Source organism: Callorhinchus milii, unplaced genomic scaffold, assembly GCF_018977255.1.
Source record: "Callorhinchus milii isolate IMCB2004 unplaced genomic scaffold, IMCB_Cmil_1.0 Scaffold1, whole genome shotgun sequence".
Classification (NCBI taxonomy): domain Eukaryota; kingdom Metazoa; phylum Chordata; class Chondrichthyes; order Chimaeriformes; family Callorhinchidae; genus Callorhinchus; species Callorhinchus milii.
Genome location: NW_024704742.1, coordinates 34690185 through 34706825, shown reverse-complemented (window position 1 = coordinate 34706825; position 16641 = coordinate 34690185). Strand labels below are relative to the sequence as shown.

The 16641-nt window shown below is 39.2% G+C and overlaps 1 protein-coding gene across 1 annotated transcript in view; it reads left to right on the top strand.

The window, feature by feature from the left end:
* Positions 1-2259: 2259 nt before the first annotated feature.
* egf (epidermal growth factor) overlaps positions 2260-16641 on the top strand; it is a 57235-nt gene continuing 42853 nt past the window's right edge. The window contains exons 1-2 of the mRNA XM_007896994.2: positions 2260-2287; positions 8933-9028. Coding sequence (XP_007895185.2) covers positions 2260-2287; positions 8933-9028 — 124 coding nt within the window. The remainder of the gene's footprint in view (positions 2288-8932; positions 9029-16641) is intronic.

The window sequence follows — 16641 nt, the reverse complement described above, 5'->3', positions numbered from 1 at the left end:
CAATCTTTCTTTGTAATATTTAATACCCTTTAGTTATTGCATCATTTATTTTTGTGTGCAGAATCCTTAGTGTAATAGAAGCTTTCTGGGTGGAGATCGTGAGTTTTGAAAGCTTGTTAACGTCTATGAAAGGTGTGTAAGTCATGTGGAAAAGATGGGATGATTTTTCAGTGACTATTATGCACTCAAAGAAAACTATGGACTCCCCACTCTAAGTACGTTTGCTGACTGTTAAATGTTATTTTAGGTGTGTGATTTACCAATATTTGATTTTTATATTCCTTAAAACATTGATCCAATGGGCAATAAAATTATAACTAGCCCATGGACCATGGCTGTGAATATTGGATGCCTGGCCAAACTTGGGAAAGTCCATTACCCCTTTAGTTTTGTATTACATCAATTGCTCATATCAAGTTGTATTCAGCACCCTAGCATGATCCAAAACATGAATAATTATTAGAATATAAGTGGTTCAAATGGCATATGACTCATGCTCCTTATCTCACACAAGGAAAACATATTGTTTTTCTGTTTACTTGAGATAACAAGCTGACCAGACATTGTTTTCACACAAACTACTGGCATCCCAGAAATAAGGCAATCTCCTCTATCAGCGAACTCCTTTCCTGTGGCACCCTTATGAATTCTGGAGCATTAACTCTATAAAAATGTATTCACTAGCTCTGCAGAGCTGACCCATTTAACATATAAATACCCAAAACATATCAACAGAACCTATTGAAATAGAAGGCAATCCCCTTCCCTACAACAGCAACACCAAATTACATTTGTATAGCGCTCTACACATCCGAAAGATGTCCCTGGGCGCTTTACAGTCAGGGTTTTTTGGACCCTAACATAGATCGAACCGTTCAAATAACCAGCATCATAGGAATGCAAAGCATGAGAAAAGACCATTGAGGACGTATATCCAGACCCATCCATTATGCTCCTTAAATGGATGATAAGCAGATATAATCCTTGCATTTGATATAGCGCCTTATCACATCTTCTAGATGTCTCGAAGCACTTCACAGAATATACAAGCACTTCTAAGTAAGATTATGCCCTGCTGTGCTCCGAACAATAAACCTCACAACTCTGGACTAAAACTACACTCGTAACACACTTATTTTACACGGTTAAACTAGACAGCAGAAAAGCCCGGCATCCAGATTATAGAAATAAACTGTATATAATATTATTGAACCCTATATTAATCCCTAGTTCTGAATCATTTCTCTATCGCTCATATTGCCTTCAATGGAAAAATGAGCTTCATATTCAGCAACACCATGGGCACACTGTTTTTCATTTCCACAGTCACTGTCAAAGACATCCTTTCTTTATGAAGATGCATGAAGAAGCCATGATAAATGTAAATACGTATATCTAATATTGCCTCCAATGTAAACTTTGTTTCAGGTTTTCTACTGTTACTATGTTACACAGATAAATGTGGATTTCTTGTATGATTAAAACTGTGTTCTTTAAAGTGAATACCTCCAGGTTATTTTGTTGTTGGTGAATTTGCAGCTCTGTGTCTTTATTTTATATTAAAACGCCTAACTTAAACAACTAATGCTATGGTTCTAAGGGTTCTGTGATAGATATTGTTCAATTCTAGTCAGCAGAAAAAGCAGCTGCTAAGGCAGCAATATTTTTTCCCAGGGTGCATGGTGTAATAATTTTACGTACTCTGGCATTAAGGTTTCCACCCATAACATCCAGCCTAAGGGATGGCTAAGGTTTTTTCTCTATGACTGACAAGTGTTGGCGACCATCACAGAAAAATCCTTCATGTGAATGCCAATCAAGGGCTGATGTTTTTTACTTGCATAATTTGATAAAACAACAGTTTTATACATTCACTTTTTGTATTTGCCTGATGATAAGCAGATATAATCCTTGCATTTGATATAGCGCCTTATCACATCTTCTAGATGTCTCAAAGCGCTTCACAGAATACACTGTAAAGTTTTGTGGGCAAAATATGGCAGCCAATGATGCACAGAGGTGTCCCATAAACAGTTGTGGATTGAATGACCAAATTATTATGACTCACCTGTAGGAGTTAAATATGACTCACCTGTAGGAGAATTTCACAAAATAGATCTGGGAAAGCAGCCAGGAAGACAGTGGAGGTGGGGCTCACTGTGATAGCATCTCCAGATTGGATAAGATGCTTGGAAAAATCATTGCTCACTCAGATTACGGAGGAACAACAGAAAACGGGAATACTATCCTTGGTGAAAGATGGCCTTCTCACAGCGTTTAACATTGGGTAAGTGGCAGCTTTAAATGTTGATTGCGGTTGCGGCAGATAGTGATGGAGAGGGTTTTTGGAGGGAAATGAGGAGCGAAGAAGAAATAAAAGAACAAAAAGCTTTGTGTGCTCAGGTGACAGGTGAGTGAAAGCTGGGGCTGTTCACTGTTTAATAAGCTCAGCCCTTCACCCTGAGCTACATGTGCCTGGGCTCATTTGTCAACAAAAAGGTCAGCATTATGTCTCAATGCAACCAGAGCTAACAGCAAAAGAAAGAGAGCATTTATTACAAAATGCATGTACAGTAAATGTAAATATATGGTATAGTTACGATGTAGCTACTGTGGAATTTGGTTAGCTTCTTAAGAATCAGGGAACTGATCATTTCTGAATTTGGGAGAAACAGCAGAAATTGAGGATAACAATTATTATCTTTCCCATTTATGTTTAAACATTTCCTGGGTCAGTGGACCTGAGAATCCTGGAGCTAACTCCCTGCAGTGAGCAACCCTCTCCCAGAAAACAGCAAACACCAGGCTTTTTACAGGAATTTGCTGTAGGGTAATAATAATAATAATAATAGTAATAATGTGGTCACTCAATCTATGACTATTTGTATATTCTGTGAAGCGCTTTGAGATGTTTCCAAGAGTGATGAGGCACTATATCAAATGCAAAGATTATTATTATTATAAAGATAGAGATGTATACCTTTCTGTGTTAGAAAAACAAAAACTTGAAATTTCTGCTCTTGATTTATGCGTAAACACTTATTTTCTGTGGGTATTTATGTGTAAAACCAACAGTTAAAGTGCTAAAGTATTTTTGAATTCAAGAGAAAGGGAGCAAACATTTTTTGGTGAAAGTGGAGGTTTCAGCAGTGGTCTCATCTGACCCCTTCCCTCCCACATTTCCCCCTCCTCTCCCTCTCTCCCTCCCCCTTCCTCTCTCCCCAGATCACTAACCACAGTGATAAATGTTTTGCAGTTGTGATCCAATCTGTGGTTGTAGTAGCTAGTTATGTGGTTGTGTTGAAGTGTTTTTATAGTTTATTCTTGGCTTATTTTTGCCTTTGGGTTTACATACTTTCTCTCTGCGTCACTATGTAGATGGAATATGCAATCAAAGATTGGCAATACCTTCCATTAAAAGGACAAAACACCTGGGTGCACATGAACACGATGTGTGGAATAAAATTATCCTAATATATTTGCTATATTATTCTAATATGTTTAAACTAATTACCATACCTTAGGGCTATGATTGTTTTCCTCTAACTTCATTTTTTAATCTGGGAACTCAACCAGAAGGAATGTTCAGCTTTGATGAAAAATTGGTTCATCAGATGATGCTCATATTTCTAATTTGATTCACGATTCACGTTTGGTACCCAACACTGCAGACTGCCTGCAAATAAATTACTCAACAGAAAATAACTTGAAATAATCTCTAGCAATTCAATGTTAATTTTGTATAAAATCTTGGTTATAATTGGAATTGGAAGACTGTGTACAATTCTGGTCACCATACTACAATAAGGATGTTGTAACAATGGATGAGAGGATACAACTAATTTAAAAGACTGCATGAGCTTAAGATATTTTCCTAGAGATGAGAAAATTGAGAGGGTGCTTGAAAGAGGTGTTTGAAATTATGAAGGTGTTTGATGAAGTGAACATAAATAGACTTGTTTGTGAGTCTACAACAAAGGGGCATAAAATAAGGTAACCATTAATAGATCAAAAAATTTGTTCAGGAGAAATTTATTTTACACCTGGGCAAGTGTTGGGCAAGTGTCCTTATGCCTCTGTTTACCCAGCAGTAAGTAGGAACCCAATCCTTAATCCTGGTATAACCAGGAGACAAACCAGTTACATGGAAATTTGGAGAGTCTACATTGTGTGAAGGAGAGAAATTGTTGGGGGAGGAAATTCCAAAATCTTAAGGTCCTAGGAAAGAATAACCTCTAGCATCTATGTGTGGACTATGAGGGACAAGTGGGTCTAAACTTGTTCCAAGGAGATACAGGAGGTGGATGGAGTCCACAGTAAGTATAAAATTATTCTATATAAAGGCTTTATATGGGTTGTGTAAGAATGTGCTTGAAATGTTCTCATGCATTTTGTGTTGAGCTGTGGGGCCCAACAGGAAAGTGGCAGGTATTTGCCATTCACCTAGCGAGAGCTCAATCCTGCGCTTGTCAGATGTCAAGTGAGAAATAGTGACTATTCCTCGGGAGGAAGGTAAACATGGTGTCCTTGGAGCTGAACTAGCTTGAAGGCGACATATTTGGGAACGGAATGTCAGAATTGAATTAACCCTCTGTGGCAGTCTCGATAGTCCAGTTCTTGATCTAGCAGATCTGCAGCACTGCAGGCTGTTTGTGACAGCCCAGCCAGCCTAGCTCACTGGTAGTACATGAAAGGTAGAACAGTCACTGTAACTGTTCCCACTCAGTTCCTGTTAACTCTGAAAGCCAAAGCCATATTGAGTAGAATGGTCCTAGCTGGACAAGCAGTGGGTAAGTTTACCAGACAATGCTTTCAATGGCCAGCTATGAGGTTTTAACTGGTTAGACTCCAGCATTACCCCAATGCCAACTCTTGGGTCCCAAGGTTTGGCTCTTGCCAACCTGTGTCTGATACTTTCCAGAATTAGGTAAGCAGATTGCATCTCTCATGGGAGAGAGTTCGCATTCCACTCCAATAAAATCTGGGGAATTTCCATGTCTAGGTGAGATGCATGGAACTCTCAGTTTGGTTTGAACATATCGAAGCATGGTGATGGGTTTCCACATGTGTCAGACACCCAGCTGACCCAAAAAAAGCAAAATAGCCTTTCCACATTCTTTTATTCTTTTGGTACATAACCAAGTCCATCTTACCTTTATTTGATTCTATAAATGACAATTCTATGATGATTCTATAAACTTGACACTCCACCATGTAATGCCACAGAAACCTTGTCAGGCTCTCTGTGTCTAGGAACATCTGTTATGTCAGTTCACATTTTGGAAATTCTGACCTTGGTGGAGAAGCAATGCCGTTATTCTTCTTGTCATTTATTAAACACATTATATATAACTGATTCTCTAATGACTCAGTTTAGCAAAAACAATGTCCAGTTTGAAACTGAACCACAGATGAAGCAAATCCCAGTTTCACTCTGTTGTCTACCACAACACAAAAGACTATTCAGTCTGAGATCGTAACATGTTTCGCAGGGAATTGAATAAACATTTGGCAAGGAACAATGTGATAAGGTCCAGGAAAAGAGCAGACAATTGGGAATTAAGTAGTCAGTGCCCAGAGGCTTGATTAGCCAAAGGGCCTCTTACTCTCATATTTCCTTTGATTCTAAGGTCTCAGCTGGGCTGTTGGTAGGTCCTATAAATGACGTTAGTGCTGCTGGAAAGAAGAGGAAAAAACTCTGATGATGCTCCCGTTATTCAACCTTACCAGTGACTCCTACTTGAAAGTGCATTTATGTGGCCATTGGATGGGCTCTCACTGTTTACATTCACACAATAAAAATAAGCATGTGAATGAATAAGTTATGAAAAAACACTGATTTCCTATGTTACCATAACCAATCATCTTCAGGAGAGAAATAAAAGGCAGAATAATTTAAAATAATAACCATATTTTTAAAGTTGAAAGTTTATTGGTAGAATTTAAATATGAACAGCTCTTTGGAAACATTAATGATCAAGGAAATAGGGCAGCATTTAGTGTTTTTAAATATTTAATAACAAATATATGTGTTGTTAGGTTTAAAGTTTCTGGAAAGGATCTGTAGTGAAGTTTCTAAACTGATTTTTACCTTTATGGTCTGTCAGCGCCTTGGGACATCATCCCGACGTGAAAGGCACTATACAAATGTAATTTTGTTGTTGTTGTTCTTGTAATATAATCAAAACTGCTCAGTAAACTGTTGTGTGTATGACCTTATAAATAATAATAATCCTTGCATTTGATGTAATGCTTTTCAAGTCTTCTCCACGTCTCAAAGCACATCACAGAATATATTGTAAAGTGAATTGTCTGTATATTTGTGGGTGAAACGTATGAATACCCTATACCTACAGCAACATTTGTTTAATTTAGGCTTACTTAACCCACATGCTCCAAAAATGTTCCATACTTTAGTCTCCGCTAAATCGTCATTCTACTCCAAGATGATCTTGGAGGCCAAGGACAACCCCAGGCTCCTCTTCTCCATCACCAACCGGCTCCTTCACCCACCCTCTCATGCCTCGCCCATCCTCTCCTCCAATGCTAACTGCGAGGCGATGATGGACTTCTTTGAATCCAAAGTTGAGGGAATCCATTCAGCAGCCTCTACTCATCCGTCTACTACCCCCTCCCTTTCTCCCCCTTCTCACCCTGGTCCCTACCTATCCCTCCCTCCACACCTTCGAACCTGTCTCCCACTCCTCTCTCACCACCACTATAACCCGCATGAATACGACCACCTGCTCCCTCGACCCCATCCCTACCCCTCTCCTTACCTCCCAGCTCCACCTCTTTGCCCCTCTACTCACAGACATCATAAACCTCTCCCTGTCCACTGGTACTGTTCCCACCCCATTAAAAATGGCCGTCATCACTTCTATCCTTAAAAAACTCTCCCTGGACCATCACTGCTCTCAAACTACCTCTCAAACTACCTATCTCCAACCTCTCTTTCCTCTCCAAGGTCCTGGAATGAGTTGTTGCTTCGCTCCTTCCTCTCCCACCACTCCCTTCACGAACCTCTCCAATCTGGTTTCCATGCCGCCCACAGCACAGACACAGCCCTGGTCAAAGTGACAAATAACATTCTGTCCATCTGCGACCAGGGCTCCCTCTACCTCCTCATCCTCCTTGACCTCTACAATTGAATGTCAACAAGACCGAGGCTCTCTTGATTGGCTCCCGTTAGCTCCTCTACACCTCAGGCGCTGACAGCATCAACATCCAGAGTTGCACACTCCACCTTACTAAGCCAGTCCAGAACCTTTGCATCTTGTTTGATTCTCAACTATCCTTTCTAACCCCACATCCGTGCCATAACCCGCTCTGCCTTCCCCCACCTCCGCAACATCGCCCGGCTCCGCCACTGTTTCACACAGTAGGCTGCCAAAACCCTCATACACACATTCATTACATCGACGCTGGACTCAGCAAACTCTTTGCTTGTCGGCCTCCCCAACTCCTCCCTTCACAGGCTGCAGATCATCCAGAACTCTCCAGCCCGTGTCCTCTCCCGTACCAGGCTCCGCGACCCTGTCACCCCCGTCCTCGCCCGACTCCACTGGCTTCCCATCACACAGAGAATACAGTTCAAGATCCTGGTCCACACCTTCAAAGCCCTCCATGGCCTTGCTCCCCCCCTACCTCTGCGATCTCCTAAACTCCTACCAACCTGCCCGCTCCCTCCGCTCAGCGGGCTCCGGCCTGCTTCACATCCCTCGCCTCGCCTGCCCCACCATTGGCGAATTCTGCCCCCACCTTCTGGAACTTCATCCCCCAGTCCCTCCACCTCACCCCCTCCCTTGCCTCCTTCAAGACCCATCTTAAGACCCTCCTCTTTGACCGTGCTTTTGATCTTCCTGCTTCCCCCACTGCCCTCCACCCTCCCCAACCCCGACCCCCAGCTCGGGTCCAATACGCTGTCTGTCCAGCGTCCAATGCCTTGGGACGTCCTCCCAACATGAAAGGAGCTATACAAACGTAATTTTGTTGTTATTGTTAATGTTCCATAAAATAAATAAATTATTATCTGGCCTTAACATAAGGAAAGCACAGAAGATTATCATTTTCTTCAGGCCTCTCTGGCAGAGAGTGTAGTGAACTGCAATTGACTCCGTGAAGTCAGTGTGGGATCTGCTGCCCATTTAGAGACCTGCTATTTACTGTAGCTTCTGTGCGAGACAACCAAAGTATGATTATTCGCATTCAACAAGTAACCTTCAGACATGCAACTTGTACAGACAGCGAAAATATTATGAGTTATGGCTATCTGCCCTTTGGCCGGCTTCTCTGCAATATTGGTCAGTCCGTATGCATATTTGAATTTACTGTATTTAGGGCTAAGTCAACTGAGGGTGAAAAGAAAGGGGTGGGGTGAGTGAAACTCTTGCAGCACTGAGTGTTAGTTGAAGAGGGGGAGAAGGCCTCTAAATGAATGCAAACAAGTAGTTTGTTGATTGGAAGGGCAGAATGCTTAATCCTGCAGAGATAATGTTGCACTGGAAGATCACTGAGACACCACTAATTTACTGTACTTTTAATTGCCTTTATCTCAGTTTAACTTTGGGAATATTATGTATTATGATCTGGATTTTTTAAGTGTGTAAAATCTCCCACAAGGGTGTCAGGCATTTCATACTTTGCTTCCAAAAAGCTACGAAACCTTGCAAGGTATTCAGAGAGAGAGAGAGAGAGAGACAGAGTAAGAGAGAGTGAGAGAGAGAGAGGGCTGCAATTTGTAAAACTATTGAGCTCAGCCATGTGAGAAAAGAGTGTGAGGAGCTGAGAGAAAATGCTACAGAGCATGTTGATCTCAACTGTTTTCTTCTTTACCGTATTGTCCTATTGCTCTGGCTGTGCTTAAAGACTAGTGAATTGTTATAGATTACCAGAACGCTGGAGATTATGATACTGTTATCTGTCTTGACAGTGACCTTCAGTGCTGTTTTGGTAAATCTTTCCCTGTCTGTGGAGTGGAAGTGCTTGGACGGTTACCACTTATCTAGTGATAACTTCACGTGCTTTGGTAAGTCCGTTGTTTACTTTTATTTAGACATTTTGGGACATTCATATTAAATCACGTTTTTATTATACCCTAATTGTAGTAAAAAGCTACTTTTGAGGTTGATTTTTACTTAATGTTATCTGTTTGTAAAATATTGTTTTAATATATAACTTAACCTTCATATTACAAATGACTGTTTTTGTAATATTTCAGACTTCTTAAAATACTTGGAATACATTTGAGTTGTACAGGTGACCTATTGCATGACTATTTCTCTTTGTGGGGTCAGGGTGATAATTGTTTAAATTGTGAGCAGATCCATTTAGATTCCTGAGCTAATTTTCTACTGGTTCATGCATTTACTAACAGCCATAGTGTGTATTTGTGGAGTCCAGTAGCTCAGTGGTTAGAGCATTTGCCTTGCAAGTGAGAGACCTGAATTTGATTCCCAGCAGGGTGACACCTTGGGCATGTTTCCTTACACCACATGCCTGATAATAATCCCTCAAGAATTTTTTTTAAAAAATAATAATTTGGTCACTCAATCCACGACTATTTGTGGGACACTGTTGTGCGCAATTGGCCGCCGCGTTTCGCCCACAAATATACAATCAATTCACTTTACAGTATATTCTGTGAAGCGCTTTGAGAAGTCTAGAAGATGTGAAAAAGCGCTATATCAAATGAAGGGATTATTATTATTATATTATTATATTTATAGTGGGATATCCCTACAGAGTAATATGTAAATGCATACATTTATTAACCCCAGAAATGTTGTTTGATGTACAATTTGTTGAATTATATAATTTGTTTAAGCGATACATAATAATTCTTGCATTAGATGCAGCACCATATCATGTCTAACCATTCATTTCAATGCCTCATAGAGTTTTTTGTAAAGTATGGTCACTGAGTATTAATAGGCAAACACAGAAGTCAAGATTGCTGCTGTTGGATAGGATACCAGGAGAAACTTCCTTCTTTTTTTGAATAGTGCCACAGAATATTTAATGTCCACCTGATCAGACGGATTGAACCTCAGTTTGACATACCATATGAAGGACAGCACCTCAGTGCTCCCCCATCATCGCACTGGAGTGTCAGCCTAGGTGAGGAAGTCCCGGAGTGGGGTTTGAACCCATAACCTTCTGACTTAGAGGCTAGACTCTATCAACTGAGCTAGGACGACAATAAAGAATCAAAACAATTTTGCAAATTAATTTTATTTCATTGAGATTCAGAATTACTGAGCAGGTGTTTATTATCTGACTAATTTGGCTACGTTACTAGGACAAGTGTTGACTTGTTAGATATTAGGCCTTACTCATAAAGTGGCTTATCCTACTAAACTTTTGGTTCCTAATATGACACACATGTCCACAAAGGGGGATTTTAGTATAAACGGGTTATCAATGAGAAAAGATTGGACTGTTTTAAAATGATACTCAACTGCGACGTTGGGGGAGCCCCTCATTGCCTGAGGTGCCATTTTCACCCACAAAATATAGTCAATTCACTTTACAGTATATTCTGTGAAGCGATTTGAGATGTCTCGACGATTTGGTAAGGTGCTTTATCAAATGCAAGGATTATTATATTAAAATGAAGTCTGCTACCAGCTGTTGCTGGCAGCTGTTGAATATGATGTTATGTTTTATGCTTTTCTCAGATGTATTTCACTACTGCAACTTGCACCAACAAACAAATGATTGCCAATTACAGAGTGCATTTTACCTGTAAAGGCTAAAGGAGTGTCATTGAAAGAGAGTCACCAACCTTTTCCTCTGTTAATGCCTGTATACCCAAGAACCATTCTGTTGTGTGGGCACTGTGTTAGCTTTCTGTCTGTCTCTATTTTTATGTGTTGTATAAAGTTAAGTGACAGTTTATGCAAATTGGTTGTTACTTTTATTTTGTATTGCTGTGAATGATCACTCAAGGGGAGTTTGGAATTCTTATTAACTCCCAAGAAATAATGTTAAAAAGAGCAGACGCCAAAACAAGCCACAGGGCAAGCTTCTCTGCTGATAACAGTAAACTGTGAGCAGTCCCAGGCATTGAGACCTCTGGCTGGTTAGTCAGCACAAGTATGTGAATCATCCCTTCACTGCTCTTCTCAACAGTTAGGTTTGTTATGCAAAGCTGTGTATCATTGCTAGCATTATGTGAGGCCTTTGATCTAACCCTGGGCTGAAGGACATTGTTGAAAGCCGACTACAGAGTTTTGCACTTCACAGATTGGTCGTTGTGTTCAAGCTATTAAGCTTTCTGTTATTATAATCATGTTAAATACTAGAATCAAAACAAATGTAATTTCATTTCAGAACTTATGCTGATATATAATTTGTAAAACGTCATCTAGTCTCTGCAGACATTTAACCATTTTTAAATAAGTGAAATAACTGCAGGCTAATATGATGTTAAGGCATCAATCAAACCTGTTTCTTAAAAAAGAATCATTCAATTCCTTTTGTTAGGATTGTTTTTAAAATAAAATAAATCTGCATCGTTGTATTAGTCACAGTGTCCTACGTGCACTTTTAATGCCTTACTTCCACGGTTGGCTTTGGCGTTGCATTGCTCAAACAATATGCCTTCCAAAATTTATCGGAACATTTTTATGCTGCTTTGTTCACATGCAAATGCTGTCTAACAGAGAGTCTTTATTAGCTGCCTACAGTGCTGAGCACAAATGAACCAAGTACAGATGCTTGAATCCTCCCTGCCCTGCCAGCCATCAGGAAACATCATCTTACATTCGCTTCCTTTTCTCAGGCTTTGAAACTGTTATTAATTCACACCAGCATTCAGGGAGTCTACATTGTGAAGTGATGCATATTCTTGGCTGATTTTAAAAGAATGATCTCCAGGGGTACTCCAAAGAAGGTTTTGAGTTGCCTTGGACATTTTTGTTCTTCCATTCAAAACTGTTTGTCAAGTTGTTTTAGACGGCTTTTGTACCACATGAGCTATCTTTACAGTGCATGCAAGTTCTCATTACAGCTGGCTGTTGCTAGGATTCTAAGCTGGAGTCCCCAAAAAATTGGTGATTCATCACACTCCTCTCCCGATAACAGGATTTCATTGTTGCTTTTATTTCTAGGTTCATGCTTCATGAATAAATACACCTATACGTCATGATATAGCAAGTCTGGACAACTCATTCCTAAGCACAACATTGCTCACCTTAATGCTGCTGCTAAAGTTTACAACAGAAGAGAACTCACCTTTAGAGTTAGCACGGCATTTTTTTCTTAGTTTTCACTTTGTACAGAGAGAATCATCATTTACACATTTTGCCCAGGAATTTTCAATTGATTTAAACATAAATAAATCAATCTGAATAGGTTAGAATCAAAATTCATAAGCGTGAGAAGTGATTGATTTGTGCAGACATTGTTGTCAATAACTGTAGTCCTACAAATATCTGTTCTTGAATACAACATTAAATGCAAAGCATATGTGAAAAATGTGGTATTCAACAACCACTTGCATTTATATAGCGCTCTTCATTCAGAGTAGCGTCTCAAAGCGCTTCAGAATTATTACACAAACAAAACTATAGTTATATCTAATTCCATAAATGGGATTCCTAAACATTGAGAAGTGTTATTTAATCCTTTCTTGGTTGAGATCCAAAATTTCCCATGATCCTAATACTACACTTATATTTATATTCAACAACTTGCATTCATATGCAGCAGGATAGTATCTCGGAGCACTTAATATAGTGCCTTTCACATTGGGAGGCCATCTCACAGTGTTTTAGACAGTTGACTCAAGCCCCAGCTAAGGTGGGGAGCAATGGAAAAGGGGGGAAAACATGATCAAAAGAGTTTTTAAGGCAGGTTTTGAAGGTGGGGGGCAAGGCAGAGGAACTCCAGGATGGCATGACAGAAATTGGGGGTAGAATGGCTGACAAGTCACCCACTAATGTAAGCTGGAACAAGCAGGGGATGTGAATCAGGCCAGTGTTTGCTGAATAAGCAGTGGAGCCAGGGCAATGGGGTCACAGAAGTAGGGTGAGACACATCGTAGAAGGAACTGAAGAATTTGAAAGTTAGCCATTGTCTTAAAATGAATGATGGTGTGGAATTTTTAAACAGTCAAGGGAGATGAAGACAGGCATGAGTGTTTTGGCTTTATTAGCTAGTGATGAAGATCAGCGATGTTGTAGAAGAAAGTGGACTGGGTCAGAAAAAGCTTAGCAAAGAAAGTGGGTTCAGCAGCATTTCCTGTGCATATGCACAATGTACAGGAAGTGATGTTAGGGTGATCTGATGACCTGGAAGCTGGTCATTTATTTTTCAATTTACCATATGCGTTTTCTTCCTTCATTATTACATGGCCTCTGAGATGCTGATCTCTTGTTGCAATGGAGTTGCTCTGCATTCACTGAATGGAATGTCTTGGTGTAGTCACTTTTTGTATGAAAGAGGAAAGGGAAGATAATTCGGAAGAAAAAAAATCTATTAATTGAACATGGGAGAGACTGATATTAGGTTAAGAGCCTCACACAACCACAACAAATTGCATTTATAGAGTGCCTTTCACGTCGGGAGATGTCCCAAGGCCAGCGGCTTGATTTGTATTAAAAATTTTAATACAAATTTTTAATTTTTAATTTGTACAAAATTTGACAGTGAAGGGTTTGCACCCGAGCTAGGGGTTTCAATTAGGAGGGATGGGGGGGGGGCACGGGTGGCGGTGGGCTGAAGCCCGAAGGCACAGTCGAAGAGGACGGTCTTGAGATGGGACACACACAGAAAAACACCAACAGAGACTTGATGGGCTGATTTTTGGTCTGTAACATTTTAGAGTTCCCAACCTGAGAATCACGCGTGCAGGCATGTCTCCTGTGATGAAACACTGAGGAATATTGACAGTGTTGATGGAGAAGTCTTTAGTCCAGATAATAATAATAATTCCTACATTTGGGTGTAGCAGCTTTCACATCGGGAGGATGTCTCAAAAGTGCTTCACAGAATGTCGTGTAAAGTAGTGATTATGTGTTCTGTTGGGTGATTGCTCTGCCCACAAGCTTCATAGGTGAAAATGATTGTGGGAGAGAAAAAGAAGTTTCTGAGAAGGAAGAAAAGGCATCTAATAAATTAAAGAATGATAAAACAAGAATTTGAACTTCCCAGTATTCTTGGCAGCTTTTGCAAACATTTCACCAAATGGCTATAATTGGAAATGTATCAGAAGTATCCGTAATGTTGTACAGAATCCTGCTTCTCTGGAGAAGAATGCTTCTTTCAACCTCTACAATTATCTTTTCATATAATCTCTCAATTTTTACAGGCAGGGACCTGTGCGCACTTGCTTTTTAATGTCATGCTGAACATTTTTCTATTCTGGATTTAACCAATTGATAAAAAAGGTCATGCAGAGATTGGCATTAATACTGTCTGTTTTCCACACTTTGTAAAAATCCAGGGGCATTCACAGAGGAAAAAGATTTATTGATTAAAAAAGTACAAATAAACTTACAATATTCATGTTGTTCCTTCAAAAAAGTTAAAGCATTCATTTAAAATATTATAAAGTTGGTCTTTTATATAAAATAATAATAATCCTTGCATTTGATATAATGCTGTATCACATCTTCAGGACTATAGTGTAAAGTGGATTGACTGTGTATTTTGTGGGCAAAACATGGTAATCAATTGCACACAGCAGTGTCTCACAAACAGTTGTGGATTGAATGACAAAATTATTAGTAGTTTTTTTTAAGGTATTATTACCCCCAGAAAAGGAGTTGATTTTCACATTTTGTTGATTTGAGCTTACCCTGGAAAATATAATATTAAAGAAGAAATAATGGCTAATAAAGAGAAATAATCTTTTAAAGTATGTATAGTAGAATGTGCGAGAGGGGTATAAAACTGTATTCAGAAACAATTTTCAGCCAAGATCATACATTCCATGAGTTTAGTAATGTCTTGTTTGGAATTAAATCCCATTCTTATCTCCGGTGCTCAGCCAGATTTGTCAAGAGCTTTGGGATGTCCTTCCAATGTGATAGGCACTATATAAGTATAAATTGTATATGATGAGGATGGATGGATATTCAAAATATTTTTCCTTGATTATCTTCGGGGTTCAGATCATATTTTTCTTCAGGAGATTAAGTACGAGGTAGAGTCCATTTTCCTGCTTTCAACAAGTGAGGAGGCTAAAACACAAAATCCTGTCTTATGTACAAACCTTTATGAGGCTGGTCTCCAAAAGGATTTGTGATAGCTAATGGAAACAGAGTCTCAGCCTCCTTAACCTCTCATGATTGGCTGTCATTGAGGCCATGATAGAGTAAATAGAACACATTGAGGTCTAAATTGCAAGAGTTGCAAGCAGATTTTTTAAATAGCAATCCCAAATACATCATGGCTCACCTTCTGCAGACACTCTTAGAAACCACTTCTTAGACATCAGAACTGAGTGAAATATCCTAGCGGAGTTTCAGAGGGTCAGCCATCAAACATCCAGGATTTGTTTGTTACAGATCCTTTTGTGATTCTCCAATTGAGATCTCGACATATGGAAGAATCGGATTTGAACCTTATCTACATTGTCACTATTATCCCCTTCAATCCTTGTGTATATTTTTATAAATAAAAAGGTGTGACTTTATCAGGGATTTTAATTAGCATTATTTAGTACTCAGTGTTTTTTAGTTTATTGCTTTAGTGTTTAACATACCCAGTATTGTTTAAGCCCTCTGAGCTGCTACCCTACATTAAAGACATTATATAAATGCTAATTGTTGTTGTTGTTCTGTTATTTAAGTGAGGCAGATCATTGCCACTAACATGGATACCCCTTCTGTTTATTATTGCATAAAACCCAATGATCCAGGCAAACCTAAAGAATTACATTTTTATATAGATTGGTATATTACAGCAAATACAGTAGTGTTAAAAGTAATGCATATACATTTCTACATGTTTAAAGTATTTGATAAGCAACAAACAGCACTCCTGAGTCACAGCAATAAAACATTCTTGACAGGTGAGCAACTTAGAAGAAAACTGTTGATATCCATGAACTAATTTGCTTGCTATTTCAACATTAAAGAGTAAACCACAGAATGTGAATGGCCAACAGTAAAATGATTCAGGTGGACTATAGATAATGCTTATAACCGTGAGTAAAGCATACAGGTATAGACAACTCATATGCAAGATTAGCGATGATTCAGTGTGTTTGTCTTTGTAGCTTTCTAGTTTCGTGGTAATGTTACCTGATCTGCCTTGTATAGGATTTCAGATAATGAAGTCAGATAATATGTTATCAAATTGGTGGATTGATCTTGAATTCCTTGACTCACTGGATTGTCAAACAGAGTTGAAATTTGTATGAGCTAATTTTCACCTTCTGTGAAGGAGACAATTTAACATGCAGGTGTTGGTGCTGTTAATACTTGGATTATGACAGGATAAAGGTTTTACGAAATTAGGAATTTTTGTTCACAAAGGAATCTTCAATGATGTACTAACACCAGTGTTAATTAACACTATCAGCACCCTAATAATTCAACAACAAAAAACAAAAATAATAATAATTAGATCACTCAATCCATGACTGTTTGTGGGGCACTGCTGTGCACAATAGGCTGCCACATTTCACCC